Genomic DNA, 15,635 nt, shown 5'->3' on the forward strand with positions numbered 1-15,635 from the left:
TGATGTCAGAACAGGCCAGCTCCATATATGGATCATGGGCAAGGGCCCCGTCAGAAATTATTGAAATCTGACAAATTATTGAAAGCTTTGACATTTTAATGCATAGCTGGCTTAATAAATATGAGCAATATGAGTCATGCCACAGCAGAAGTGCTTTGTGTCTCCTTAAAAAAAAAGAATGAATTTAAAGATTTGATGGATTTGTGGTATGGAAGTCACTACAGTCATTTCATTCAATAATGTATTCTGTGTTGGTGCACCTCTCTCTGAGTGAGCAGCCTGTAGTTCTTTCCATAGAGCTGAAAACACTGGCCCTAAAGGACCCTTTATTAGTTCCACTGCAACCTGATCCATTGTAAAACCCTTACACACTTTGGTGACCTACATGTTTTTAATTTGTCTGTTCAACAGAGTAAAATACTGTTACTTAAGACCTGAGACAGATTCTACAAATGTCTTCTTAAATCAGACCTAACAGTTTTTCTAACGGTTTTCTGAGAAAAACAGTTTCTATATCAGTGATTACCCCCCCCCCCCCCCCCCCCCCCCCAGAAGCAAAGATTTGAGTTAAAAACATTCACTGTGAAAGAATATGTATTCAACGATTTGCACGCGTTTTCACAGGTTTTTCAAAATTAGCAGAGCTACAAGCTTGTAGATCTGCTAACTGCTATTTTTCAATAGCTAAAGTTTAAAAGAATGGTTAGTGGTTGACAGCTAACCCGACACAGATGCGTGTGTTCCAGGTCTTAAGGGTGAAATAAAAAACGAAACGACCTTTGAATCCCTCCCTTACAATAGATAAGTTGTGTTTAACGTCTAAATGATGATGTATTACAGTATATTACCTCGTCACACACACACAATTTAGTTGAGTGAAGCAATTACCATAACAAGGGAGGTTAAAAGGCCACCCCCTCTCTCTCTCTCCCCCCTCTCTCTCTCCCCAGAGTATGCTTATTTGGCGTGTTGGCTCTCGTAATCGGCTGGGCTTCCCTGGGCCTGGAGTTGGCCATGTCTGCGGTAAGTGTCTCTCTCTCTCCATGGGAACACAAGCCCATTGCTCCAAGTCTACGCTGGAATATGAACATCCAGCTGCTTGTAGGGACGGGTCCATAATCGTCGTTATCGTAATCGCTCCCAATGATCATTTCACAGAGGTTTTAATTTATTGTGAGACTGTCGTCATACTCTGTTGGCTCTGTACTCTGCTGACTGTTTTTTTCCTCCCCCGTCCACACTTAATTTCTCCACCCAAAAATAGATCTACAAGCTCACAATGCCTCGCCATGAGCTTGTAAGTCTAGTACAGGGGTGGGCAACTGGTGGCCCGGGGGCCACATGCGGCCCCCACCTTCACTTAATGCGGCCCCCACCTTCACTTAATGCGGCCCTCAGGTTAATGTCAGAATACTGATATAATATTGGTTTCAGCTGATTACAATTCCACAACATGCAAACATGACCCGCTTTAATTACTTCAGTCTAAATTAGTAGCTCAATGCTTCAACACAAGTATAATTAAAGGCATTTGAAATGACATAAAAATGTTAATTTTCAGGATTCTGATTTAAAAAATTGCAAAAATTCAAGATTTCAATTCGAATATAGCAAAAATAGCCGATCTACAAGCTCAAAACGCGTCGCAGCGCGACGCGTTTTGAGTTTGTAGATCGGCTATTTTTGCGACGACCGTAATATATGGCCCTAGGGAGTGAGTGTTGAAATATAGTGGCCCTCTCCATCGTCAAAGTTGCCCACCGCTGGTCTAGTATGTTTCGCTGAATATGAATTTGAATGCTGGGGCGATGGTGGTTTACAAGTGGCATATAACAGGCCCATATGAAAAATTTGGGGCAGAGGTTCAGCTCTGGCATCCAGGGAGTGTGTGTGTGCAGAATTTGGCTACGATCAAGCCAACAGTGCCAGAGATTAGCTGTTCACAGACTTACGGACGGACGGACGGAGTGCAAAATGTACTCTCCCCATGCTTTCGGCTGGTGGAGACAATAACATCATGATCACATATTGTTATTTATTGTCTGCTATGTTGTGTGTTGCATTTGGAGACATTTTAATGTTAGGCATTGGTATTGTTTTCCCAACCATAGTGTGCTTGCTCATAGCATAAGCTAGTGTGGGAATCGGCATGACCATGCTGTTTCTAAGTACTCTGAAACAGTTTTCAGAGTAATATTGGAGTAATGACGACAATATTAGCCCCCGTGCCCCATCTAAAATATTTCATGCCATTTGAGCCAATGTATAAAATTGGGTAAGGTACAGTTGGAGGCCATCGATATTGTCCTTTTCTTTTTGCTGAGGTTTGCGTGATCTGCGCAAAAGGACAGTTAACCCATTTTGGGCGGGAACCCCTTTTGGTGTTTTAAACATTGTTATAATTTAGCTATTGAAAAATAGCAGAGCTACAAGCTCATAGCGCGCCACCGAGTGGCGCGCTACGAGCTTGTAGGTCTGCTATTTTTGAAAAATCGTGAAAATATTTATTTCAGAAAACTGGAGGATTTAGAAGGATTTTTTAAAATTTCGAGGTCACGCCTAAATGGGTCAAATGATAAGGGACAATATCGGTGGCACCCAACTGTAGTAGTGGTCAAACCAAGAAACCCCTGGGGTTGCCTGGGCCCCCAGTCTGTAAACCACTGCTTTGAAAATGTGCTCTATGTTGTGTTTATTTCCCCAGGGAGCGAGTGACTTCTGTGTTGCTCCTGACATGTTTGTCACCAAAGTGGCACAGAAATATGGAGTCATGAATCAAGGTAGGTACTGCTACTGCATGCAAGTTATTTCTCCGTTCAATGTATTTGTCCTTTTTGTATGTCCTGTATTTATTCTTTAGTTTAGTTTAGGCAGGGTTTATTCACTGATGCATTGTAGCAGCCCATTTTGAGACTGGAGGATGATGTCCTTGAATAAGACTGCACGGGGAATTCCCTCTATGTTACGCTTTGTGTGCCCTTTCAACATTTTCAAAATAGTGCCCAATGTTATTTTTGACATTTTATTTATTTTTTATAAAAATCACAAAAAACAAAAAAGACGTCCTGGGCACCACATAGCGATAATTCCCAGGATGTATGTGGACGTCTTGGGCACAAAATGTGTTAAATGAGCTTGACCTCTCCCTTTACCATGGTCATCCATCCATGTTTCTATGTCAGTCGTTCTTCGATTTTTCAAAAATAGCAGACCTACAAGCTCATAGCGCGCCACTCGGTGGCGCGCTATGAGCTTGTAGATCTGCTATTTTTCAATAGCTAAAGCATAACATAATGCTAACACCAAAAGGGGTTCCCGCCCGAAATGGGTTAAAAGACGTAGAACGATGCCCGTGAGAGGTGACGAAAGTCACCAATCGCACTTTCCATACATAGTTACATCATTGTTCGTTCTAAAGAGAGGCTTTGCAAGTCCATGTCGGCCATAGCTTTTGTTGTGTATCATGCCTCATTTCACCCACGTCTCACAGATCTTCCTCTACTGTACTGTGTTATATGTACTGACAGTATCTACTGCATCAGCCCCCCTCAGGCTGATTTATACCGTAGATAATTACATACTACTTCACAAGAACGTATGGTGCTCAGCGAGAATAACTGCTCTTCAACTGAAAAATTGTATAATTATAGTAATAGTCAGATTCTGTGATTTCTATTACTCCTACGTCTACTGATATTATTATTTCTTCCATTTATCACCTTTTGTTGTCCAGTGAATTTAATCTGCTACTATCTTGGTAATTTGGAAAATTCTCTCTCATAAAACATAGATTGTTTCCCTTGGACAAAATTAGCCTGACTGATGTGATAGTTGATCTGAATTGAGAGAACGTTCAGAGTGACTTCCAAGTGAAGTTGACATTGTCGTTACATCACCCGATTTGGCGACGCGACACAGCGCTGAATGTTGATTTACATGAATTGACGTGCTAAGAAATGCATTAGTGTCTGTCCTTATCACAAGGCATACATTATTCTACCATTCAGACCCCTTGTGTATTGCCGGTCAAGGATATAATTGTACAGTATATGCAATATATGTCCCTTGTCAGCACCATAATGACCGTTTATGAGGGACACTGGGAATTAGCCCAACGCTACGACATAGGAGTAGTGTCGTCCATAACCAGGTTATCTGCTTGTGTGTGCATGATTGTGCGTGCGATTGTGTGTGATCATCATTTACTTAACTGAGAACTTATTCCATTTGATGACTTAACTCGGTTGTGTGGGAGAGAAGTGTGTGTCAGAGCCATGTGTATGGACGTCACCGTGCCATGTGTTGTTGGGTTGCTGGTGGTTTTCTCACCAGCTGGTATTTCAGGATCAGAAGCACAGTCATGCCAAGTGTGTGCTGTGAATTACCGTAGCGGTAGCGTAGCGCACACATCAAGTCACAAGCGCTAGCCTCTAATTATCATCATGGGTGATGATGTGTCATCATTCTCCACCTCTACGGTGCTGTGACGATGGAGAACATTGCCAAATGGAAAAGGAGCGCTGGTCTTCGTCAGGCTGGGTGGCCTACCCAGGGCTGTGTGACAGTCGTGGATTGCAGGCGGCAGGACACGAGGAAGCTCCAGGGGAAATGGTGTTTCTATAACGAACAGTTATATAACAGTTCACAGTTCATTAGGGATGCACCGAATAGTCGGCCACCGAAATAATTTGACTGAATAGTGGCATTAAAAAATGCATATTCGGTGGTATTTGGTTTGGTTGATTTTAGAGCTGAAACGTAATAGTCAAAAGAACCGGGGTTACCATTCGTAACCTACTGCTTTGTTGTGGTAATGTGATCAAAATGTAATCATGTCTTTTGCCATTAATATTTATGCTCTTGATATCAATTATGCAATGTAAAAAATATGAATTATCATGTAGCTCGACTACAACAAAGGTACGGCCATGACAGCAATTGTACAAAAACTGGTAAAACAAAAATATGATATATTATTGATCGTATTCGTTTTTTTTGCCAACTGTTTCCTATATTCGGTTTCGGGCAAGAATTTTCCCATTCGGTGCTTCCCTAGTTGACATTGTGGTGCACCCTATGGGCAGATGGGAGGTGTGCTCTACAAAGGCTTTTCCCTGATGAAGGCTTAACCGCCGAAACGTTGGATTCATTTTTGTCTTACCTGCTGTCCTAATAAAATATTGGCACTCTGGCTATTGGCGTGTGTGGCCACCTTATTGTTTTTTCAAGATTTCCTCTACAGTGCTCTACAAAGGCACCTGAACATGGGATTCCAATTTGGGGATGATTGGATGTATGAAAGAATAGGACCTGCCCACACATTTTTGAAGGCAGTACAAATAAAATAGTATGACATATTAGAACCCTGTATGATGCTCATTGTCACATGACTTGAGAGGCCATTTTGTACCCAACTAGAAAGCGGCCCGTGGTGTTGTTATTTCTCTGTGAATATCGTGTGTCCACACAAACATTTTGAACGAAGGCAGACAGCGATGTGTCTTTGGCCACTGACCGTGTTGTTTCCGTGTTGTTGTTTTTTCAAAAAGAGAGAGGCAGATAATCCAAGTGCGGCCGTGGTGTTACAGAAAAGGGCTCTTTCACACTTTCACTTTCCATACCGAGCGAGAGAACTGCAAAAGCTGTGTGTAGGAAAGCTGTGCCTCTGAAGACAGAGGTCAAGACTGTGACGTATCACAGCGACAAAGCACAGGCATGAACGGCACTTCCGCAATCCACATTGTTACTCCGCGTAGGTGTATGACTTGGCCACGTGAGCTGGCACACAATGTTGTGCGGCTCCATGGGCACAAATATGTGGCCGTGGAATTCTCCCAAATGTATGGGTTGAAGTGGAATTTGTGATTCAAATTTCGGGTTGATCGGTCCTCTGCGTTCAAGATCTTTGGCCAACTTGCGGAAATGGGTCAGTCGCGTCAACAGAATGAGAGGCAAAGTCTATAACCTCCTCTTATATAACCCCTCGACTTGAGATGCAATGAGAGCAATTAGAGCATGAGTTCAAGTCTGATCTTGTACTAAATGGAGCTACTAGTATAACCAGCAGAGTTATGTTCTCTTCCACAGCGCTGTGCCAGACCCTACAATAGTGTGGGTTCAGCGCTGTGCCAGACCCTACAATAGTGTGGGTTCAGCGCTATGCCAGACCCTACAATAGTGTGGGTTCTTTTCCACAGCGCTGTGCCAGACCCTACAATAGTGTGGGTTCTTTTCCGCAGCGCTGTGCCAGACCCTACAATAGTGTGGGTTCAGCGCTGTGCCAGACCCTACAATAGTGTGGGTTCTTTTCCACAGCGCTGTGCCAGACCCTACAATAGTGTGGGTTCTTTTCCACAGCGCTGTGCCAGACCCTACAATAGTGTGGGTTCTTTTCCACAGCGCTGTGCCAGACCCTACAATAGTGTGGGTTCAGCGCTGTGCCAGACCCTACAATAGTGTGGGTTCAGCGCTGTGCCAGACCCTACAATAGTGTGGGTTCTTTTCCACAGCGCTGTGCCAGACCCTACAATAGTGTGGGTTCAGCGCTGTGCCAGACCCTACAATAGTGTGGGTTCAGCGCTGTGCCAGACCCTACAATAGTGTGGGTTCTCTTCCACAGCGCTGTGCCAGACCCTACAATAGTGTGGGTTCAGCGCTGTGCCAGACCCCTACAATAGTGTGGGTTCAGCGCTGTGCCAGACCCCTACAATAGTGTGGGTTCTCTTCCACAGCGCTGTGCCAGACCCTACAATAGTGTGGGTTCAGCGCTGTGCCAGACCCCTACAATAGTGTGGGTTCTCTTCCACAGCGCTGTGCCAGACCCTACAATAGTGTGGGTTCTTTTCCACAGCGCTGTGCCAGACCCTACAATAGTGTGGGTTCAGCGCTGTGCCAGACCCTACAATAGTGTGGGTTCAGCGCTGTGCCAGACCCTACAATAGTGTGGGTTCTTTTCCACAGCGCTGTGCCAGACCCTACAATAGTGTGGGTTCAGCGCTGTGCCAGACCCTACAATAGTGTGGGTTCAGCGCTGTGCCAGACCCTACAATAGTGTGGGTTCTCTTCCACAGCGCTGTGCCAGACCCTACAATAGTGTGGGTTCAGCGCTGTGCCAGACCCCTACAATAGTGTGGGTTCAGCGCTGTGCCAGACCCCTACAATAGTGTGGGTTCTCTTCCACAGCGCTGTGCCAGACCCTACAATAGTGTGGGTTCAGCGCTGTGCCAGACCCCTACAATAGTGTGGGTTCTCTTCCACAGCGCTGTGCCAGACCCTACAATAGTGTGGGTTCTCTTCCACAGCGCTGTGCCAGACCCTACAATAGTGTGGGTTCTCAGCGCTGTGCCAGACCCTACAATAGTGTGGGTTCAAATTCAGCTGTACCAATATAGCAAATGGGTGCCTAACTAACTCAATGGAAAGTTTCTGTTCAAAGTGCAGCTGGATATGCTCCGAAAGCACACGGCAACTAGAATAGCCAATCTCCACCATGGCAAGTAAGCAATACAAGCGCACACTAGGGAAAAAAACTGATCCGTTAGGTCCACAGTGTTGGGAAAAGACTGTTGGCAGCGCTGGTAGTACCACTTATCATGTACATCCAATGATGTAAAGACACTGTACAACGAACAGTTCTAAGAGTCATTGTCAGTTCGGTGTGTTTGTTCCCACACGTTAACACTGTTTACAGAGCCCTGACCCCACTGCCCCACTGACCCTCACTAGCAGCATTCCTCCTTGTTAACAAGCTAATGGGTAGGCATGCATTACTCACAGCCATTCAAGGTTTACGGGAAGCTGAACCAAAATGACCTTCAGGCTGTGGAAAGGCTAAAGCTGAGATGGCAAAGTGTCATCCGGCCTGTCTTGGCCCCTGAGATGGCAGTTTCACTACCTCACCGCGTATAGATGCACCTCGAGCAGTTAAACCACAATCTAACTGTCGCATAGTTCAGTTTAATTTGCATTGCATGTCATTGCCTGGGTCTACTTTCATATGTCATAGTAACAATGGAATGGGTCGGTACAATGGTGATGATGCTCGGCTAAGCATCGATCTAGTGTCGGTCCATAGACGAATCTAAACCATGATCTCCGCCCTCATTTCCAGTATTGACAGTTTTTATTTTTGTGTGATTTCTTTTTGTGAGATTTTTCTCACATTTTCTGATTTTACTTGCATTGTCCTTTTTATTCACAGATAATCTTCAGTATTATCTCGGCTGCAATATGGATCAAGTCAACCCCTTTCAGCAGGTATGTACAGTACTGTAAGCACATGGAACTAAATTGGATGCAAACCTACAGTATGCCCTCAACGTTTAAGTCATTATCTCAATCTGTTTTTCCTCCCCAGGCTAGCTAGAGACATTTCCGTCTGGGCAAGACATGAAAGATTAAAAGCCTGATTCATACTTGAATGCACGCCAGTGTCGCATAATGAAAATAACCGCTCACAATGTGTCGTGAGCTTATAGATCGGCTATTCTCAGCGTGCGTCCAAGTATACATCGAGCTTTATGCCGTTATGTAGGTGGAGATGATGCACCGGACCGATCCTCTTGCTTATTTATGATCTGGCTAATGAGTCACAGGAGACGCAGTGCTGTGACTCACTCCCGTTGGAGTGAAGGAATGTTTTTTCAGAGAGAGAGTACAATACTTAAACAGTCTGCCAGCAGGAAACCGGAAGCTAACATGTGTCATCGCCACACATTCACAGGAAAGACAGTATTGCGTCAGAGCAGCACATGCCTAAAAATGTTTTACGTTTATACCAAAATAAAACGAGGCTTCAAGGCTACATCCACCAAGACTTGGTTGTAATTTATACCAAAATAAAACGAGGCTTTAAGGCTACATCCACCAAGACTTGTAATACAACAGTTTACTTTACTTTTTCCACTCCACATGAATTAACCCATTCAGGCCTGACCTCAACATTTATAAAAAAATCTTCTAAATCCTCCAGTTTTCTGAAATAAATATTTTCACGATTTTTCAAAAATAGCTGACCTACAAGCTCGTAGCGCGCCACTCGGTGGCGCGCTATGAGCTTGTAGATCTGCTATTTTTCAATAGCTAAATTATAACAAAATGTTTAAAACACCAAAAGGGGTCCCCGCCCAAAATGGGTTAATGAAATGCTGGAGTGCTCGGCTGCCCTGTCCCGTGCGGTGTTACTGTTACTTTATGTCTGTATGGGACAGGGTGGTTTATATATAATTTAAGGAATTTTCCTGGCGGCTACAGAAAGCCGGTGTGCTTCTGCTTCCACCGGGGCTGGCACGAATAGGACAGCCTCGTACTAGTGATAACACGGCACTCTGTTGAGGTGGTCCTCACTGTGTGTGTGTGTGTGTGTGTGTGTGTGTGTGTGTGTGTGTGTGTGTGCGTGTGCGTGCCTGTTTTCAGAGGCTTTCTGGGAGCCACAAAGCATTAGTGGAGATGCAGGATGACGTGTCTGAGCTGCTGCGCTCTGCCACGAGAGAATACGTTCAAACCAAGGTCTGTTCCAACACCACTTATAAAGTCTGTATAGTATACCCTCCTCCATCCACTTCCTTCCAGAAAATGACAAACATTTAGGGTAGCTTTAGGAACACATGCACACACTATATACACTGTACCCTGCCATAGGCCATAGTGTACACAGTAAAATACTCACTCAGGGTCGATTTATCCATTTTACACTCTGGGCTCTATTTTCGTCCATGCTAAACCCCTTATCCCTAAACTTTGAATAGTTAAAATAGCCAATCTACATCGACACGTTGTGAGCTTGTAGATTGGCTATTTTAACTATTCCAAAATGTTTTTCAAAATAGTAAAAAATAAATAAAAGGCAAAGTAGTTTAGCATAAGGACAAAAATAGTGCAGTGCTGTAGTTGCTGTGGGTGGGTGGGTCATCGAAAGGTTGCCAATTCAACCCTCTGCTCATCCCTGTGTGTGTGTCGAAATGTCCCTGAGCAAAATGTAATGACACTTTGGTAGAGGTTTGGGTCGTGTAGTAACCCTGCCATGATGGAACTCCAAATATTGGTGAGATTTGCATAATATTTGATCCCTTGATTATAAATTAATAATCCAAAATATATTTTCCACAACTTACATTGCACAGGTCTCAAAGTCACTACATTAGCAAACTTCTGATCATTTTACTCTTTGAAGATCCAAAATCTGGATCTCCGGATCAAGTTTACATTCTTAATTCAAATAGTAAATTCAATCCGTAGACAATAGACATTATATACTGTATATTTAAAAATATATATACTGTTCTTTACTGGCACAATCTGCCTAAATGTAATTGAAGATAATGTATCTCGCCAATATTAGGAGTTGCGTCATAATAATTTCAAGTGTGCGAAACAAATTCATTTGACAAATACCCCCAGTAACAACCAAAGACACCATTTGTTTATTTACACTGAGCATTTGACTGTGTACTGTTGTCATTTGTGATTTGTATTGACTTAACCCATTTTGAGCGGGAACCCCTTTTGGGGGTTGCATACATTATGTTATAATTTAGCTATTGAAAAATAGCAGATCTACAAGCTCATAGCGCGCCACCGAGTGGCGCGCTACGAGCTTGTAGGTCTGCTATTTTTGAAAAATCGTGAAAATATTTATTTCAGAAAACTGGAGGATTTAGAAGACATTTTTAAAAATGTCGACGTCGGGCCTAAATGGGTTAATCTGTCCAGTGAGTAGAGCTCAAAGCAGAGAAGTGATGTGCACCTGGGGCAGCACTATAAAGGTCTGCTGACAGTGACAGCGCACCTGGGGCCGTTGCATTATCTCCATTTGGGCGCTGCGGTCACTGGCCGGTGTCAATGCAACGAACACCCTGCGGCATTGTCCCCCACAGCGAGCAGTCCTTCCACTGGGTGCACCGAGGGACAAATGAGGGCTGACATTTTGGAATGAAAAGAGAGAGAGAATGGAGGGGAGGCGTTTACTTTATACTTCACTGGTGTGTCGCCACACACACACACACACACACAGGCAGAAACATGCTGAGTACAGGAAAACATTCATATCAGGTCGTCCGTCGCACGTGTTTACAGCTGGAATGATATTGGGGAAGGAGAAAGAGAGGGGTTTTCTGCAGCAGAGGGACTTCCATTTGTACAGTTCCACAAGGATACAAGCCCCCATGTATCATTTATACTCTCATGGTGGTGTCGCTCACCGTCAAAAAAATAACTGTTCTTTCAAGTTTTGTGTTTTCAGCGAGCAACACGTTCATACAACGGGATATATTAAATATATAATAAAAGATTAGCACTTTGGTGATTTGTTGTATATATTTCATAGGTACTTTGAGGTGTATCATGGATGTTTTATTTGCTGTGCTGTAATTGTACAGTGTAGCGTTGATGTGTCATTTTATTTCTGCCTCTTGGCCAGTTCCCACTTGTGAAAGAGTCTCAATGTGTTTTTACTGGTTAAATAAAGGTTAAATAAAAAAGAAAACGAACGAATAAATGAGCGGTTTTGAATTGGTAAGAAAGATATCACACTGGTCTAATGTGTGTGTGTTTTTGAATGGTGTGACATTGGTGTGGTGTCTCTTCTCTTGTAGGGCAAACTGTTAGAGATCCAGGGAGTGTTGAACACCACAGAGATCAGCCTGCATCAGCTGACGGCCCTGGTGGACTGCCGTAGCCTACACATGGTGAGCAGCAGCATGATGTCTGTGTCATGGTATATCGTACAGTAGTGGCTGTTCCCAAAACGTTTCTGCTCCCCGGGACCCAAACTAGTGAATGGCTGGTCTGCTATTTTCACGACTACTTGAAAGTATTTTTTTTTAATGGAATTATTTAAGTTGTGAAAAATTGTGACATTTTTGTTTGTAAAAAAAAAGTAATACAAATTTAAAAACTATGTAAGAAACGAAAAATAAAGGGTTATTTACTCGTGAAAAATGGGACCGTTTGGGATACAGGCATAGGGTCTGCGAGTCAATTGTTTGTTATCTATGCGGTACACTTTGAGCTAAATGAGATATTTGTGGTTCCGGTTGTGTGACGCGACCCCAACGCCTCTGCGAATACTGCAGTTTAATCAACCACACGTGTCAACGTCGATAACAATTGCTTTCCTGTACTGTACATGAGCTCCAGCTGCGGTCAAATCAACTATGCTGGCTATGCACCATTTGAGAGGCTGATTGTAGGACATTAACCCATTTTGGGCGGGAACCCCTTTTGGTGTTAGCATTATGTTATGCTTTAGCTATTTAAAAATAGCAGATCTACAAGCTCATAGCGCGCCACCGAGTGGCGCGCTACGAGCTTGTAGGTCTGCTATTTTTGAAAAATCGAAGAACGACTGACATAGAAACATAGCTTTTTCAGAAAACTGTCATTTTCAAACAGACATTTTTAGAATCTGATCTCAGGTCAAAATGGGTTAATAGACTGGTTTTCATTGCCTGCAAAGTGCAAACTAACAGTGCCTACACTGTGAAATCTGGAGTGTGAATGTAACTTGTGACAGTGTACAATCAACCCTGCCTCTCCTCCAGTCTACTACGCTACGCTGGAGCTCATTAATTGTTGCATAAGAATTGCAGCAGCCCACTGGATGTGTTTTGGTCTCGGCGCTGCAGAGCGAGGCACTGTGCACACTGTGGCAAGCATTGTTTTTCTTCTCAATCTATAACTTGAGCACATTTCAACATAGGCTCTACGGTTGAAACAATACAATAATACATTATTAATCGATCCCTAAGAGCACTTCATTATAGGTTAAAGGTTTCTACGAATTTAAAAATCAGACCTGTCTGAAGTGAGTGGTGCAACAGCGCCACCTGTTGGTACCATAAACATACAGACATAGGGATGGACGGACAGACATTGCTGGTTCTAGGAGTGGTTGCACCTCTCTAAAATACCGGTAGTCACAATATCTGATCTGTAAGCTAGATCTGATATTTTCACTGTTGTGAAAGAAAGTATAAAAAATCACACCCGTGTGAACTGAGTGGTGTAAGGTCTTATATAGCCTGATCAGCTGTGGTCTGACGTAATGTCTGACGTAATGAAATCACACTGCGCATGGTTGCTACTGGGTGACCGTAGCAACCATGCTCATTTTTTGGTACGAACAGACAGACAGACAGACAGACACGTAAACTAACAAAGCCAGTCGTAGGAGTGGTTTACACCACTCAAATATGGCTAAAGTGGTTAATCGATTTGTTCAAAATGAAAATGAGATAAGAAAGCGAAAGAATTATCACTAAGAAAATAATCGGTAGTTGCAGCCCTAATAGGTAATTGTGGAGAGCTTTAGACTTTTTTGTTCCGCAGTATATGCTAGTTAAAACCTTTTTGAATATAGATATCAAATCATTGTCATCAATACATTTCTTTGTAATACCTATTTCATATTCCATTGTAACCGAAAATCATAGAATTACAAGCTATGTAAGTTTGTATATCTGCAGGTTTTGTTGAGGGACACCTTGGTACGACTAAGTATAATTGTGCACCCCACCCCACCCCCCCTGGATGTTTCAGGATTATGTCCAGGCCATGACAGGCCTGTGCTACGATGGTCTGGAGGGTCTCATCTACCTGGTCCTGTTCTCCTTCATCACCGCGCTGATGTTCAGCTCCATCATCTGCGGCGTGCCCCACACCTGGCACGCCAAGAGGTGAGTGGCACCTTCTGTCGGGACATGCTGTGTGTGAAAGGAAAACATAGGGGCATAATTCGGTAGCGCTGTCGCCTCACAGCTAGAAGGTCCCGGGCTCACTCAGTTCGGGGCTCTCTACAGGTTGGAAGAGGGAGAGTAGCACCCAGGTTTACAGCTTAGGCATTGACACCGGGTGTTACAAAAATCATAGGATAATAAAAAAAAACGTCAATCAGCATCAGTTTCTGCCAGACAGTGTTAATGGCTGATCTACAATGTCACAATTCGACGCAAACTGCTCATTTTCGTGTGCGACTCTACGATGAGAAACACTGCCTGCTAGACACCTTCTACCTAGGCTGTCGTCATAATACGCAGGATCCACTCGGCCACTTTTGAGCTGCTGCGTTTACGTTTAGTCGGTTTGCACACAACGAGAAATAATTCAGAAGTAATTCAACTAAATTAGCCTGTTAACCCATTTTGGGCGGAAACCCCTTTTGGTGTTTTAAACATTGTTATAATTTTAGCTATTGAAAAATAGCAGATCTACAAGCTCATAGCGCGCCACCGAGTGGCGCACTATGAACTTGTAGGTCTGCTATTTTTGAAAAATCGTTAAAATGTGCCTCAAATCTTTCCAAAAATTGTCATGATTTAGAAAACTTTTTTTTTTAATTTCGACGTCAGGCCTGAATGGGTTAAACAATTATGTATCATATTTGTATAATTGGATCATTTCCCTGTTCTTTGTTTACATGACATGGAACAAAGGACAGCCGAGATGTTGAAACAGATGGTATATCACAAAGATGTTATTCCGTGCTTGAGGAATGCATCTAGCAACCTTAAAACTTCATTTTTTGGGTGGGGGGGACTGTCTGAGTTTACCACTGGGACATAGCCAAGGATAGTCTAAGAAGGATGAGACGCGAAGACCGTACGGGCGACGCCATGTTGCTTTGGAAGGAAAGAAACATGCGCAGTTGAGACCAAGGAAGCTGAACGCGGAAGTGTTGGCTGCATATAGCCCATTGCGCATGTTTCTTTCCTTCCAAAGCAACATGGCGTCGCCCGTACGGTCTTCGCGTCTCATCCTTCTTAGACTATCCTTGGACATAGCCAGGAGACTCCAGCTGCGTCCTCAAATAGATTGCTTCCTGTTAGGCCCCCTTAATAGTGAAAAGCTGCCCTGAATCTCTCGCAGCCGTTGGTGGTGGCACTTTGTGTGCAGCAATACTTTAGATGAAATCTATCCCATTTTACTTCTCCCATTAGTCCAGCAGCCGACAGGTTTAAAGTGGGAAATTTGGTATATAGTCTTTTTATTGGCCTAAAATATTGTCTATATACATACATTCATGACTCCACTTGCTGACCGGCTGTCAGTATTGAGCAATTTGTTTTATAGGGGTTTATATGTGATCCTACCATTAACATCCTATATAAGGCAAGATTTTACATGATTCTGAATCCATTCCAAGCATTAGTTTTACACAAAAAACACAGTACACACCCATCACATTTCATCACATTTGTGATGGCAGCTATGGCCATGAAAACCCCCTAGTACACATGCTACTTAAAGCATAATGAAATGTTGACATTTTTGCCTTTTATATAGGATGTTAATGGTAGGATCACATATAAACCCCTATAAACAAATTGCTCAATACTGACAGCCGGTCAGCAAGTGGATTCATGAATGTATGTATATGCTATAGACAATATTTTAGGCCAATAAAAAAAGACTATATATACCAAAATCTCCCACCCCACAAGCCCGGCTGCCGGACTACATTGGCGGCAGATAAGATTAGCGCAACGTTCTGTGAGGAAAGTGGTTCAAACTGCTGTGTAATTAACACAATAAGCACTCCTAACCGCTGCGTCGTGTTCCTCTCCACTTCCATCTCAGCTGGAGTTTCCTGTCATCAAACAAAGGAGCAAATGCCCCCTTATACTACTCAACACTGCACA

At 43.4% G+C, this 15,635-nt stretch overlaps 1 protein-coding gene across 1 annotated transcript in view; it reads left to right on the plus strand.

The window, feature by feature from the left end:
- The window catches only part of ttyh3a (tweety family member 3a), a 48,669-nt gene that overhangs the window by 13,355 nt on the left and 19,679 nt on the right, over positions 1 to 15,635 (plus strand). The window contains exons 6-11 of the mRNA XM_079519579.1: positions 951 to 1,023; positions 2,705 to 2,780; positions 8,201 to 8,256; positions 9,415 to 9,507; positions 11,592 to 11,684; positions 13,537 to 13,673. Coding sequence (XP_079375705.1) covers positions 951 to 1,023; positions 2,705 to 2,780; positions 8,201 to 8,256; positions 9,415 to 9,507; positions 11,592 to 11,684; positions 13,537 to 13,673 — 528 coding nt within the window. The remainder of the gene's footprint in view (positions 1 to 950; positions 1,024 to 2,704; positions 2,781 to 8,200; positions 8,257 to 9,414; positions 9,508 to 11,591; positions 11,685 to 13,536; positions 13,674 to 15,635) is intronic.

The sequence above is a fragment of the Electrona antarctica genome, assembly GCF_951216825.1.
Source record: "Electrona antarctica genome assembly, chromosome: 14".
NCBI lineage: Eukaryota > Metazoa > Chordata > Actinopteri > Myctophiformes > Myctophidae > Electrona > Electrona antarctica.